This window comes from Rosa chinensis, chromosome 5, assembly GCF_002994745.2.
Source record: "Rosa chinensis cultivar Old Blush chromosome 5, RchiOBHm-V2, whole genome shotgun sequence".
In the NCBI taxonomy this organism is placed as follows: Eukaryota; Viridiplantae; Streptophyta; class Magnoliopsida; order Rosales; family Rosaceae; genus Rosa; species Rosa chinensis.
This window is the reverse complement of record NC_037092.1, coordinates 22625330-22640332: the sequence shown is the minus strand read 5'-3', so window position 1 is coordinate 22640332 and position 15003 is coordinate 22625330. Positions and strand designations below refer to the sequence as shown.

Below are 15003 nucleotides of genomic sequence, written 5' to 3'. Positions count from 1 at the left end.
CTACTCCAATCTTGCTACTGCAATCACTGCACTCATACTCGTCCAGTTTTGCTACTGCACTTGTACTCGTGTTCTGCTATTGCACTTGTGACCGCTTAATCCTGCTATTGCACTCGTCCAATCTTGCTACTGCACTCGCTGCACTCATACTCGTCTAGTTCTGCTACTCTTGTTTTGCTACTGCACTCATCATCGTCTAATCCTGCTACTACACTCGTCCAATCCTGCTACTGTACTTGTCCAATCCTACTACTGCACTCGCTGCACTCATACTCGTCCAGTTCTGCTACTGCACTCGTCATTGCCTAATCCTGCTACTGCATTAGTCCAATCCTACTACTGCACTCGCTGCACTCATACTCGTCCAGTTCTGTTACTGCACTTGTACTCGTGTTCTGCTACTGCACTCCTCATCGCTTAATCCTGCTACTTCACTCATACTCATCCAGTTCTGCTACTGCACTTGTACTCATGTTCTGCTACATTTTCTTTTTCTTAATAACAGTTCTGCATGTGGTATCCAAGAGCTTAATAATAGTTTTTAGTTTGCCAAATGAAGTAGCAATGGGATATTGGGTGCAGACACGCACAATGATACATAAAAACTCGGTTCACCAAACAAAAGCTAGTCATAGATCTTATGTAATATCCAGCTATGATTTTCGCAACGGAAATAAATCCACCATAGTTACTAATACTAGGACAAATTACGGCTACGAAATCACGAATTGAAAATCTCAAACAAGCACAAAGCCAAATCACTAACTACTAAAATCACCTACCTAATCATCAACATCAGAGAACCCAACAACCATCAAGACCTCTACAAATTTAGCAATGCTAACAAAACTTCAAATCAATCAAAACCTAACAAGCAAATAAATCCAAAATAAAATAAAATGAAATCAAGATAAGGCAGTGGAGAATCAGAGCCAGAGCACTCCCTCTCTCCCTCCCTGACGGATCGCTGATTTCTGTTGATGACTTGTTCCAGGACGGCCAGATCCGGCCAATATATCCGATTTTCAACTGAGACCTCCTCTTCGCCGACGCCTACGACGGATATTCTTCCCGCCAAAAATAGGCTTTTTCTTCTTTGTCTCTAAGGCCACCACTAAAGAAGCTCTTCTTCAAAGACCGCAATGCACCGTCGATGTTGGCCTCTAAATTCGATAGGGATAATGACCATTTATACAATTTTTGGGTTAATTAACCCTACTTACCCAAACACTCTAAGAGATTGCCCACTTACACAATATTATATATATATATATATTTTGCCCTAATACCCAATTTAAGTTATTTTTTTATGCTTTTTTGTTTATTTTTAGGACAATTTTGCCCTCTCTACCTTTGTCACTTAGAGAGAGACTTTGCCGGACTCCCGTAGGCTGTCCTGGGATTCCGGTGATCGGCCGCCGGACTCTGGTGATCGGACCTGTGAACGGAATCAGGCGTCCAACTTTATTGCCCCTCAATAATCTTATTATTACCCAACAATAATCTTTTTATTGGCCCCCAATAATCTTATTATTGCCTTCCAATAATTGTTTTTTTGCCCCCTCCCCAAATAATCTTATTATTATCCCCCAATAATCGTTTTTTCTCCCCCCAATAATATTATTATTGCCCAACCAAATCATAAAAAAAATCACTACTAGCAAAATCCCATATTGAAATCGGGGGGAGGGAGAACAAAAAAAAAAAAAAAGAAGATGAAGAAGAAGAAGAGAAGTGGGATGATGACGAAGCCCGACTGACGCAATAGGGGGATGATTTTCTATATTGATCACCAACCCACCTCTACAGCTCAGCCGTAAAGTTCCCGATAAAATCCAACCCTAGAACAGCTACGGGTCCTGGAAGCCCGTGCTTGTGGTAACGCGCCGCCGTTTCGAGGCGTGCTGCTTCTTGATCAATATGCCTTTATGGATCTGGTGCGGGGAAGCCGAAATCTCCATCCCCGACCACCTCATGCGTCAATCATCGTCCATTCCTCATCCTGCATATTCGAGGCTGACGGAGGTTGGTGAACTTTGCATCTTCGTGGCTGACGGTGGTCACTGAGTCGACTCTGTCGGGAGGGAAGAGAGAGAGTCTGAGACGAGTTGAGAGAAAGGGAGAGAGAAATCAATGAGGGGGGAGGAGGGAGAGAATAGATCGAAGAGAGGAGGGGAGAGAGAGAGATGAGTGTAATTTATTAATTAAAATGAGGGCAATACTATTAATAGATGTTAGATTGAGTAAATGGGAGTAAAAAACTCTTAGTGGAGTAAGTGGGCAATTTTAGGCTAAAATTGTGTAAATGGTCATTATCCTAATTCGATAAGCACGAAGCTCCCGGAGGAACCTAATGTGAGTGGTCCAAAAGCGCCAAGGAGGGAAATTATGATTTTACAACAACAGGGATTTGAAGAAGGAGAAGGGTGCTTCTGGGTCTAGGTCAAAGTCTTCTTCTTGGGATCTGGCTGATCCTGAGTTATAGAGGAAGAAGAAAAGGCCCGTAAATAGGAGTCAATGGCAATGTCTGCAAATTGTGATGAAACTCGAGCATTTTGGTCATTTTGTATTAAATTTGGGAGTCAGGCTTGCATCATTTGGCTTTTGGGCCTGGGCTCCTGTCCTTATTTGTATAAATCTATTTGAAGGTGGGTTTTTTGTATTTACATCTTTGGTCATGTGTTACTATGTAATTTTCTATTTTTTATTCTCACTAATCCAATTTAAAGTAAAATGTCATTTTTAGGCACAAAAGCATTATAAAATTACACACTGCCACACACACACACACACTCTCTCTCTCTCTCTCTCTCTCTCCCTCCCTCCCTCCCTCTCTCCCCTACCTTCATGGCGACACAGTACGTCATCTCTCTCTCGCTGCAAGGACGTCGAGGATCTCAGCTTCCTCGAAGAGCTGACCATGATCTCGATCCAGAGCAACCGGTAGGAGAATTTATTGTGCCGGCGAAGGTAAAATCAGTGTCCGTCAATGTCATCACTGTGCCGGCGAACCCTGACCCAATCATTCCCGCGATTGAAAGTTCTATTGGGGGGCAATAAAAGTCTATTGAGGGGTAATAAACCTTTCTGGCAACCTATGAAATCTTCGACGACCTTTGAGGACATTCGGCGAGGTTTTTAGAGAAGTTTGGTGGTGGCGACCGGTGACCAAATATCCGGCGACCGGTGACCGAACTCTGGCAAAGTCTCTTATAGTTTCTCTCTCGTCCATACTCTCTCTCTCTCTTTCTTTATGTAACAAAGGAGTGAGAGTAAAATAGTCTCAAAAAAAAAAAAACATAATTGGGTATTAGGGAATACTTTATTAGAGTCTTCACGGGTAAGGGAGAATTAAATAATAGAAAATTACATACAAGTAACAGACCAAATTTACAAAAACAAAAACCCCATCTTGTATTAGATTTATACAATTAAGGATACAAAGCCCAAACCCAAAGAGAATGGAGTAAACTTAACCTCTGAAATTTCATGCGTAATTATGAATTAATACAATTTTTCGTTAAAATTACTGCAATGCCATTATCAGACCAAAACTTCTCTCATCTCTCATAAGATTTTCTTTGATTTTTAATGGAAGACATGAATATCAAGAAGCAAGTTGGGAGCTACGAGTTCGACTAGGAGACTCGGTCGAAGTTAAGCGACTTAGAGAAAACCTATTGGACTTCCTCGACGATTCTGATCGCATTCCGGCAACATACTCGTTCTTGAAAGGCTTTGAGGAAGAGATCTCCAATTCTTGTTCAATGTTGCCTTGTCCAACTCCGGAAACTGCCACAGCTCCGGTGCCAGTGGTCGATCTCACGTCAGATTTCACGTCCAACTCGAAGCTCTGGAAAATGCAAAACCCGTCGGAGCAGCTATACTCTTTCTGGTGTTCGATTCTCTGTCCATGGTGCACAATCAGACGAAGCGCATCTACAGGCGTGACGATGACGGTGTGAAGAACCGAACGCGACAGGTTTCTAGGCCGGAGGTGGTCGGAGCGAAGAATTCCGGTCGGATCTTGATTCTGGCCGTCGATCGGGGTCGAAGAAGGTTGAAGCTTCTGGTAAAATCTGGTGTGCTCGGTCTTATTCCAGCCATTATATTCTTGATCTCAATAGTTGATATCAAGCGATGGAGATAATGCATGGACCAGATTGGGCCACAATTTTTTTTTATTTTCTGAAATAATTTCTTTAATACCAAAACTGGTAAAATTTAAAAAAAATTAGTTTGGGTATTAGAAAAATTCCCCGAAAATTCCCACAAACTCGTCTTGTCGCGTCCTTTATTAGCGAACTCTTAAATCAAGGTCAGTTTGAGTGCAATAGCAGAACTAGACAAGTATGAGTGCAATAGCAGGATTAGATGATGAAGAGTGTAGTAGCAGGATTACACGACGACGAGTGTAGTAGTAGAACATAAGTACAAGTGCCGTAAAAGAACTGGACGAGTATGAGTTAGCGAGTGCAGTAGCGGGATTGGACAAGTGCAGTAGCAAGATTAGGTGATGATGAGTGCAGTAGAAAAACAAGAGTACAAGTGCAGTAGCAGAATTAGATGAGTATGAGTGCAGCGAGTGTAATAGCAGGATTAGACGATGACAAGTGCAGTAGCAGAACACGAGTTCAAGTATAATAGCAAAACTGGACGAGTATGAGTGCAATAGCAGGATTGGACGAGTGCAGTAGCAAGATTTAGAAGATGACGAGTGCAGTAGCATAACATGAGTAGCAAAACTAGACGAGTATCAGTGCAGTAGCATAATTAGACGAGTGTAGTAGCAGGATTAGACGATGAGATAAGAGTAGTAGGAGAGTGAGGTTTTGTGAAGTAACATAAATGGATTATTCTCAAGGAAGAAAAAAAGAGTAGCATAAACAGATTATTCTCAGAAAAAAAAAAAAAAAAAAAAAGTAATATCCAACCAAGTTAATGAAATTCTACTTTACAATAAAAAAAAAGTAACATAAAAGGATTATTCTTAAAAAAAAAAAAGTAACATAAAGAATTATTCTTAGAAAAAAAAAAGTAACATAAGAGGATTAGAAGTCAAAAGAAGTAGTTAAGGGTAAAAAAGTAAATTAACTTATGACATGTGGCAAGTGGAGAGCAGATTGTCCTTATTTATAAGATTTGATCATTATAAAGGGATTAGAAGTCAAAAGAAGTAGTTAAAAGTAAAAAAGTAAATTAACTCATAACATGTGGCAAGTGGAGAGCACATTGTCCTATTTGTCCTTATGGCCGCGTTTGGTACATATGACAAGATTGGATTGGTTAACATATCTGAATATGATTGGATTTCAATAGGTTAAGATAACTAATCTTAATCTTATCAATTGTTTGATGCAAGATTGGATAACAAACTGGATAGTGATAAAATTTTAAAAAATTAAAATTAGATAGAGATCGGCCACAGACATCACCACCAGCAGTCCTAGTCGCCACTGCTCTCTCATCGTCCGTCAACAACCCAGACCCATACAATCTCTCTGTCTCTCTTTCTGTCTCTGTCTCTGTCTCTGTCTCTCTCTCTCTGTCTCTGTATCTCTCTCTCTCTCTGTCTCTCTCTCTCTCTGTCTCTCTCTCTGTCTCTCTCTCTCTCTCTCTCTCTCTCTCTCTCTCTCTCTCTCTCTCTCTGTGTTCTTAGAGAAAATGCCCGCCATCGCACTTGGCCTCCACAGCTCACCGGTGCCTAACCATCGTTTTCGTTCATCGTCGGCCATCTCCATTCCTCTTCAAGTCCGAGAACTTGAAGATCTATCCAGTGGGCACGACCCATTAGATAGATCAATATGAAGCTTTGACAGAATTGGATCTAGAGCAACCATTCACATTGAGTGGTGAATCCAAACTCATCAGCTGCACAAATTCAATGATTCCGATGATCGGAATAAGTTGCATAACGGCGGTGGAATACATCGGAGACTGGATAAATCGGTGGAGGGCTACAAGAGAAGAAGAAAAAGAAGAAGAAGAAGAAGAGAATTGGAAACCGAGTTCAGTTTATCATGGTTGATGCTAGAGATGCAGAATTGGCAGCTTTCTTTGAAAAATCAGGCTGCAAATTATCTCGGCTTTCAAACATGATTAGTTCCGAGATTAGATTTAAATTTTCCTATCCAACTTGTATATCCGATGAAACAAACGAGGCCCATATGTTTAATTCAAACTTTAGAGGATGTATTTGTTAAGTCATCTTTTGTCAATAACTTATATGTAATTTGTTAATTAAATAAATTTAATAGGGTAAGTGGGAAAAAAATTCATAAAATTAGGGTAAATGGACAAAAACCCTAAGATTTTCTCCTCACAAGTTGATGTTGAGCTGAACCAAATTAAAGCCCAAAAGAGCACCGGACATCTAGTACAATCGCCATAATTCCCCTAATGATATGGATTAATGCACTCCTCGGTCCTATGCCCAAACTCTGGTGGGATCTGACGTTGGGATCCATAAAAAGTAGGGGCCGTGACCACTTATCCAATTTCAGCTTAAAAATTGTCCACTTACTCCACTAAGAGTTTTTTAACCCTATTTACCCACTTTAACATCTGCTGACAGTTTTGCCCCTATTAATTAAATTGAAACTCATCTCTTAGACTCTCTCTCTCTCTCTCTCTCTCTCTCTCTCTCTCTCTCTCTACCTCTGGCCGACTGCCAGACTCTCTCTCTCTCTCTTTCCTCTCAGAAAAGGCTCCTCCAAGTAGTCTTGCCACCTCCAGGCACGGTCAATCCGGACCAGTCCGAAATCCGTTGGGTAATCCTTGGCTAGATTTTTCCTATCGATCCAATCTGATCCCTCCGCCGACACACTCGATTTCAGATCCTCCCACTTCTTGTACTCGACAAATTGGACGACATAGTTTTGGGGACGAGGATCTAGGGTCGTGTTGGGCTCTAGGGTTGGGGGATTCTGGTGGGGTTTGAAAATGGAAGAGAGAGAGACATGGAGACGGAGATGTTGATGGAGACGATGATGAAGAGGAAGGAGAATGATGATGTGGCGGTCAGAGGAGTAGTCATAGTGGTCATAACAACTATACAAGTATTATTTTCATGGCTCTCTTTCTATCCATTGTGGCAACTATTATTTTATTTTTTTGGTAAATTTGGTAAAAGGCTTATAAGGAAAGAAGAAAGAAGAATGAAAAAAAAAAAAAAAAAGTTTTATTGAGTATACTTGTCTATTGCTGGGCAATAATAAGATTATTGGGAGGCAATAATATGAGTACTGGGGGCAATAATATGCATATAAATTGATCAATTGTGCCTGTAGTGTATTCATTTTGGTTTTGGAAGTTTATGCAATTCACTGGAGGGCAATAATATGATTATGGGAGGCAAAATTATGATTACTGGGGGGCAATAATATGGTTACTGGGTATTATTAGGGGACAATAAATTCAGACGCCGGAATCCGGTCACCAGTCCTGTAGCCGGATTCCGGTCACTGGTCACCGGTCGCCGGAGTCCGCGGCTGGCCACTGGTCACCGGAGCATAGCAAGGTGGATGATGACTTTTCTCTCTAAGTGAGAAAGAAGGAGAGGGCAAAAAAGTCCCAAAAATAAATAAAAAGAATTTAAAAAAATTAATTGGGTAGTAGGAAAATAATCCCTTAGAGTGTTTTGGGTAAATGAGGTTAAAAAACTGTTAATGGAGTAAGTGGGCAATTTTATTGTTGAAATTAGGTAAATGATCATTTCCCCTAAAAAGTAAAGATCTCGATGACTATGAGAATGACTATGCCTATCGACTAACTAGTTGGCATTATTTACTGCAAATCAACAAAACTTTAATAAAATTGAGCAAAGTAACAAACTTTTTGAGAAATATCGTACTACAAACGTTAAGTACATACTTTGAAAGTAAGATGCGTTGTTTGATACCATTTTGATTACAGTACTTTCCTCAACGTTTATGTAACATGATAGAAGCACCATACTGTGGTTGAAGGGTTATGATGTTAGAAGGAGCATGAACATAAGATGGAGAAAGCTCAAATGTGAAGTGTTGCAAGATCAATGCCAAGGCCAGTTTTGCTTCCGTCATAGCAAAATTTTGTCCAATGCAAATCCGAGGACCTCCTCCGAAAGGGAAGAATGAGAGCTGGCTCTTTGTTGCCTTGGAAACTCCTTCTGAAAACCTCTCGGGCTTGAACTCTTTTGCATCATCACCCCACATTTCCTTGTCATGATGAATTAGCAATGTTGGTAACCCGATTTCGACTCCAGCTGGTAGTGTGAATTTTCCAAGTTGTATTTTCTTATGAGTGGTTCGAGATAGCACAACTACTGCTGGGTATAATCGTAAAACTTCAAGTAAAATCATGGTTACCTGAGGCATCATACACAGGTGAGGTTAACTCATATCACAGAATACTTTACCCATTTGAAGTTCATCAACAATATATTCATTAAGAAACTAAAGTAATCAAGAACAATCATTGAAGCAGTAGAAATTTTTCAGAAGCGATAAAGCTCATGAATTACTGAAAGACACAATGCAAAGGTTAACTCGGTTTTGTATTTCTTATTCGCATGTCCATGTCTTGACCTAAACTGATTCTTTACTTTTTTTTATATGGTTCTCTTTTGGATAGAAGGAGGCTTAGCAAAAGAAAGAACTAGCCCACAGAGCTGACACAATTGAACTTAGCAACTTCACTCAACCTTATTCTAATCCTTAGTTCTTCACTACTCCAAAGTCATTTGTTATAAAATGTAAAATGATAAGCCCTAAGTGATGGTAAAATTGGTTTAGAGTAAAAGTAATATATTATATATACTTACAACTTTTAGGTGAGTTAGACCATCGAAGTCTGGCTTGTTCATTCCAAAGACTTGCAAAACCTCTTCTCTTGCTTGATCTTGCCAATTTTGATTTTGACAAAGTAGTACCATTGTCCAAACCAATAACACTGAAGTGGTCTCTTGCCCAGCAAAGTAAAAAAGCTTACATTCTTCAATTACATCTTCGATACTCATCCCAACATTTTTGTTGTTCTTCCCATGATCCTGAATGTCCTTCAGGTTCGATTCCATAAGTGCACCTAATAAGTCATCTTTGGTTGCTTCACCTGCCATAATGGCTTGCTCTCTTTTATTTATAATACCCTTGAGTAAACCTCTTATTTCTTCGTCAATTTGTTTCATCCTCTTGTTCATCTTAGTTGGTACAAACCTACAGAATAAAACAGCTTTAATGAGAAAGCGACCTTAAGGAATTTTGATGTATCTAAAGGAAGTCTAACTTTTACCTCCATCCTGGAATGTAAACACTTTGTAAGGTTTTTATTGCATATATTGCTTGCTCTTTTAGGAGTTCAAATATTTTTCTTCCTTCATGATAACTACTTCCAAATGCCGTCCTAGAAATCACATCAGCTGTTAAATTTTGGAGAGAAGGCCAAACATCAAATGCAGATGATGAACTCTGGTTGGACACCGCTGTCTCCCATTCCTTAATCATGTCATTACAACTTTGGTAAAATGCTGGCAACATACGCTGTTGCAAAAACCACAATTAATCAATATTAATTGAATAAGTAGAGAGTCGTAACTTCCTGACAAAAAGTCTTTATGCATTCCTTATCACTTTTTTCACGATTCCTAGTAAGATTTTGTTACAATTGTAAATGATTTCTGAAGAGATAAATTGAAACATATGGACTATATATTAAAGTATATATTTGTAAATGATTTCAACAAGGAAAAAGAGAAGAAGTAAATTTAATGAATATTACTGATAATTAGTATACAGTACAATTATATATACGTAATACCTTTAGCTTCTCAGAATGGAACGTTGGATTGATAATCCGTCTGTGTTTAGCCCACTTCTCCCCTTCATAGTTTGCAAGGCCTGTTGCTAGCAACTTCGTAAGTGGGTTTAATGCTGGCTTTTGAAAATCAGTATGTTTTGCGAAGATATCTTTCAAATCTTCTGGATTCATAATGTTCACCCTTGGCACGGGCCCAATCCACACAAAAGAGTTCTTACCTGAAAAAGTTGTAAGTTATCACCCTTATACGGCCTTAAGTAGGCACAAGTACAACTATAAGATATTTTTTTTTCCTTTTTAATTTTCTGGTTCAAGAGTAAAACAATTAAGTTTACAACTCATCTCATAATATCAAGTATGTGTATATAAAATCTCTTCTGTCGGTTCAGTTAAAGTTTCCATTCATTTATGTCAAGCTATCCATCGATCATATATATATCCTTATTGGCTAAAGACATCCTTACCTAAGTTTAGGTACGGATTTCCATTTTTTGACAACTTTTCGATCAAATATTCACATCTTAACCGTTCAGTCTTTAGGTCTTAATGTATAAATCATCTCTGCAAAATTTCAGCCAAATTGATGATCGTTAAGGCATTTAAAACTACAATTTACAACAATGAACACGAACAGTTCTGGTTTGACAGATTAGGTTCGGTTGTGTAAATTGCAGTTTTGAATGCCTTAACGATTATCAATTTGGTTGAAAATTTACAGAAGTGATCTATACATTAGGACCTAAAAACTAAACGATTAAGATTTGAATATGTGATAAAAAAAAGTGGCAAAAAACTGGAAATCCGTTTCATAAGCTTAGATAAGGATATCCTTACCTAAGAAAAATCCTATATATACATGGACTGCTAAGGACATCCTTACCTAATCTTAGGTACGGATTTCCAATTTTTGGCTACTTTTCAATCACATATTCACATCTTAACCGTTCAGTTTTTAGGTCCTAATGTATAGATCATCTCTACAAAATTTCAGCCAAATTGATGATCGTTAAGGCATTCAAAACTGCGATTTACAATAATATACACCAAAGGTTCATGTTCGACAGATTCGGTTCATACGTGTAAGTTGCAGTTTTGGATGCTTTAACGATCATCAATTTGGCTGAAATTTTGCAGAAGTGATCTATACGTTAGGACCTAAAAATTGAATGGTTAAGATATGAATATATGATCGAAAAATGGTAAAAAACTGGAAATCAGTTCCATAAGGTTAGGTAAAGATATCCTTACCTGAGAAGGCCTCTATATATATAAACATAACTCTCGTAAAAGATCTAAACATATATATGCACAAATTAATTACTCGCAAACTATATGTAAAGCTGTGAGTTTACAATGCTTCATGCCAAGTTGCTAACTCTGTTTAATCACAAATATAGCGAACGTACTTATAGCTGTCAATTATATTAAGCATGTGCATACCGTAAGTTTTCACAGTTTTATCCAGAAGAGGAGTGACTCGGGGTGCTATGTCATGGGAGGTTGAGAGGTTCATGGGTTTGGATTTTGCTTGTTTGAGCATGATAGCGTTCTCCTTCATGTCCCCATACAAAAGCCTGTAAGAATTGCCTTTAAAGCCTTGCTGCCTCAAACATCTTTCGAGCTTCTTCGGCTTAAGCCACACCCAATCCAGAAGACTCCATACCCATCTTACTATTATGCTAACAAAGACAAGGCTCAGGGCTACTCTAGTAGCCACTGTTACTTCCATATTTGATGTCTGTAGACTGTATCTTTAGAGCTCGAGCTAAGCTTTGAAACAAAAGAGAGAGAGAGAGAGGTTACGAGTTGTACAGTACTGAGTTTGAAGAACCAACTTTGGTTGAAAAAGGGGGAGGAGCAAAATGCCTTAAATAATGTGTGAAATTCGTCTCCCGTCCAGATGCGTCGAATTTTGCCTGTAACTTCAAAGTCTCATAAATAAAAGAAGTTGGAAATTTATTAAAAATCGACACCTAGAAATTTCTCATAAATGAAAATATAATTGTTTTCTTTTCCTTAAAAGCTAGGGTTTAAAATTACCAACTGAAGAAAAAGAAAAGCAAAAGAAATAAAAGGGCACATAAAACCGGGACCCTTGTCAGAATACATTGTAATTACGTGTGTCAATTGGTAACCCAAGTTACAAGAAATAAAAGAACTTTGACCATTTCAATAATTGATCTTTATGGGGAAAAAAAGTATGTTTGTCTAAAAGTTGTACAAGCCATGAAGATTACACGGCAAGTCCAGGAATTTCTTGACCACTTCTATTATTGATTTCGGTTTTCGTTGATTTAATTTTCACCATGATAATTTTAATAAATAGTTTGAATTATGAAATTACTATACGTCATTGAAAAAGAAAAAAATAGTTTGGAGACACCCATCTATTATATTATATTATAAGTGATTTTTTTAGAGGTAAATATATATAACCCTTCTAATGAGGGATTCATTTTTTGGCTATTTTAAGAGATCGCTTATTAGACCAACTTTTCTGTAACATATTAGGATCTCGACAATTCCATTTTTAAGTCTCTATGAGTAGATCACTTATGCAAATTTTTAGCTAAATTGATTATTATTAAGATACAGAGCCGGCCTTGGGATTTCTGGGGCTCTAGGCGAAAAAAAAAAATTGGGGCTCCCTCAGTCTCATTCTCATTCACATTCACATTCTCATGTACTCGTTCACTATGTGCATTAAAGTACTTGCGTAGAGACCCAGCTTGAAGCTTGACTAATGCATCTCTTTTTTGTTTCTCTTTTTTGTTTTTTAGCCCTAGAAGGATACTCACTGATTGGAGTCATGATAACAACCTGCAAAAGATAAAACACGTAGAATTTTTAATTGAAGCATATTGCCATATAATACAATCACCAATGTATCAAACCGACAAAACCATTTTCAATTCAAACTTACTACCATACAAATGATACAATACAATATTTGGAATATTAAACCCAAATGATGGTCAACAAAGTAGAACAATTTTCAATTGATACAACTATAAAAGACCATTATTATCTGATTATCCTAATATTAAACCCACTTTCAGTTGATAGTCAGCAAAGCAAAACAATTTTCAATTTGTTGATTAGTTCATTGTTTTGTAGTCTCAGTAGCACGGTAGCACAAATAATCAATTTGAGATTAAAGAATAAAAGAGAACCAAAGACTTGTGTTCTTCCTCTCCTATAGTCCTACCCGAACACAAATTAAAGAGCTCATCTCCCTTTCCTAGTGAACCTCAGACCCAGATACGAAAATTAAAGAAGAACCGAAGAACAAGATTAAGTCTTAACATAAAATTATCATTACCCAGAATCTCAGATACAGAAGATAAAATAAGACTGCAATAATGGATGAAGAACAAAAGGCCTTCAACCTTTTGTTTCTACCCAATTCAAGAAGAACTCGTTTCCTTCTTCCTCCTCGACAAGAGGAAAAGTCGAAGAGGCATGAAATTTGAGAAAGAGAGAATTACTTGGACAAGTTTTGTTTGAAAAGTGAGAAGGAGAGAGACCTTGAGACGGCAGTTCGGGGCAAGCCATGCGTCGTTGTTAAGGTAAATATATATAACCCTTCTAATGAGGGATTCATTTTTTGGCTATTTTAAGAGATCGCTTATTAGACCAACTTTTCGGTAACATATTAGGATCTCGACAATTCCATTTTTAAGTCTCTATGAGTAGATCACTTATGCAAATTTTTAGCTAAATTGATTATTATTAAGATACAGAGTCGGCCTTGGGATTTCTGGGGCTCTAGGCGAAGAAAAAAAATTGGGGCTCCCTCAGTCTCATTCTCATTCACATTCACATTCTCATGTACTCGTTCACTATGTGCATTAAAGTACTTGCGTAGAGACCTAGCTTGAAGCTTGACTAACGCATCTCTTTTTTGTTTCTCTTTTCTGTTTTTTAGCCCTAGAAGGATACTCACTAATTGGAGTCATGATAACAACCTGCAAAAGATAAAACACATAGAATTTTTAATTGAAGCATATTGCCATATAATACAATTACCAATGTATCAAACCGACAAAACCATTTTCAATTCAAACTTACTACCATAAAAATGATACAATACAATATTAGGAATATTAAACCCAAATGATGGTCAACAAAGTAGAACAATTTTCAATTGATACAACTATAAAAGACCATTATTATCTGATTATCCTAATATTAAACCCACTTTCAGTTGATAGTCAGCAAAGCAAAACAATTTTCAATTTGTTGATTAGTTCATTGTTTTGTAGTCTCAGTAGCACGGTAGCACAAATAATCTATTTGAGATTAAAGAATAAAAGAGAACCAAAGACTTGTGTTCTTCCTCTCCTATAGTCCTACCCGAACACAAATTAAAGAGCTCATCTCCCTTTCCTAGTGAACCTCAGACCCAGATACGAAAATTAAAGAAGAACCGAAGAACAAGATTAAGTCTTAACATAAAATTATCATCACCCAGAATCTCAGATACAGAAGATAAAATAAGACTGCAATAATGGATGAAGAACAAAAGGCCTTCAACCTTTTGTTTCTACCCAATTCAAGAAGAACTCGTTTCCTTCTTCCTCCTCGACAAGAGGAAAAGTCGAAGAGGCATGAAATTTGAGAAAGAGAGAATTACTTGGACAAGTTTTGTTTGAAAAGTGAGAAGGAGAGAGATCTTGAGACGGCAGTTCGGGGCAAGCCATGCGTCGTTGTTAAGGTGAGAAGAACTGAAGAACAGAAGTCGTTTAGAGACGATCAAACAATCAAATAAGTATCAGATATATATATATATATATATATATATATTTTTTTTTTACATATATATAAAAGGATTTTTTTTTTTTGGGGCCTATGAAACTGGGGGCCCTAGGCATAGGCCCAGGGCCGGCTCTATTAAGATACCAAATTAGATCAAATTAATGGACGAACCGAATCTGTCAAACCTAAACCGGTTATACTTATAATTATAAATCACGATTATAAATATCTAAACAATCATCAATTTAACTGAAAAATTTACATAAGTGATATACTTATGGAGACCTAAAAACTGAATTATCGAGATATTGAAAAGTTAGTCACACAAAAAATTCTTTAAAAACGGCAAAAAAAAAAAAAAAAAATCTCTTCCTAGAAGAACCATTTGTATGTGTGCATTAGACCAAAAAAAACAAGTATGTGTGTGTATATAATTATGCGATACATTTG

At 37.6% G+C, this 15003-nt stretch overlaps 1 protein-coding gene across 1 annotated transcript; it reads right to left on the bottom strand.

Annotated features, from left to right (window-relative positions):
• Nucleotides 1-7805: 7805 nt before the first annotated feature.
• LOC112164743 (cytochrome P450 CYP72A219) lies at nt 7806-11649 on the bottom strand. Its single transcript, XM_024301035.2, has 5 exons — nt 11236-11649; nt 9796-10013; nt 9271-9518; nt 8804-9194; nt 7806-8348 (listed from the first exon to the last, which is right to left on the bottom strand). Exons 1-5 carry the CDS (start codon nt 11522-11524, stop codon nt 7923-7925), a joined length of 1572 nt encoding a protein of 523 aa, XP_024156803.1. The 5' UTR covers nt 11525-11649; the 3' UTR covers nt 7806-7922.
• Nucleotides 11650-15003: the final 3354 nt, after the last annotated feature.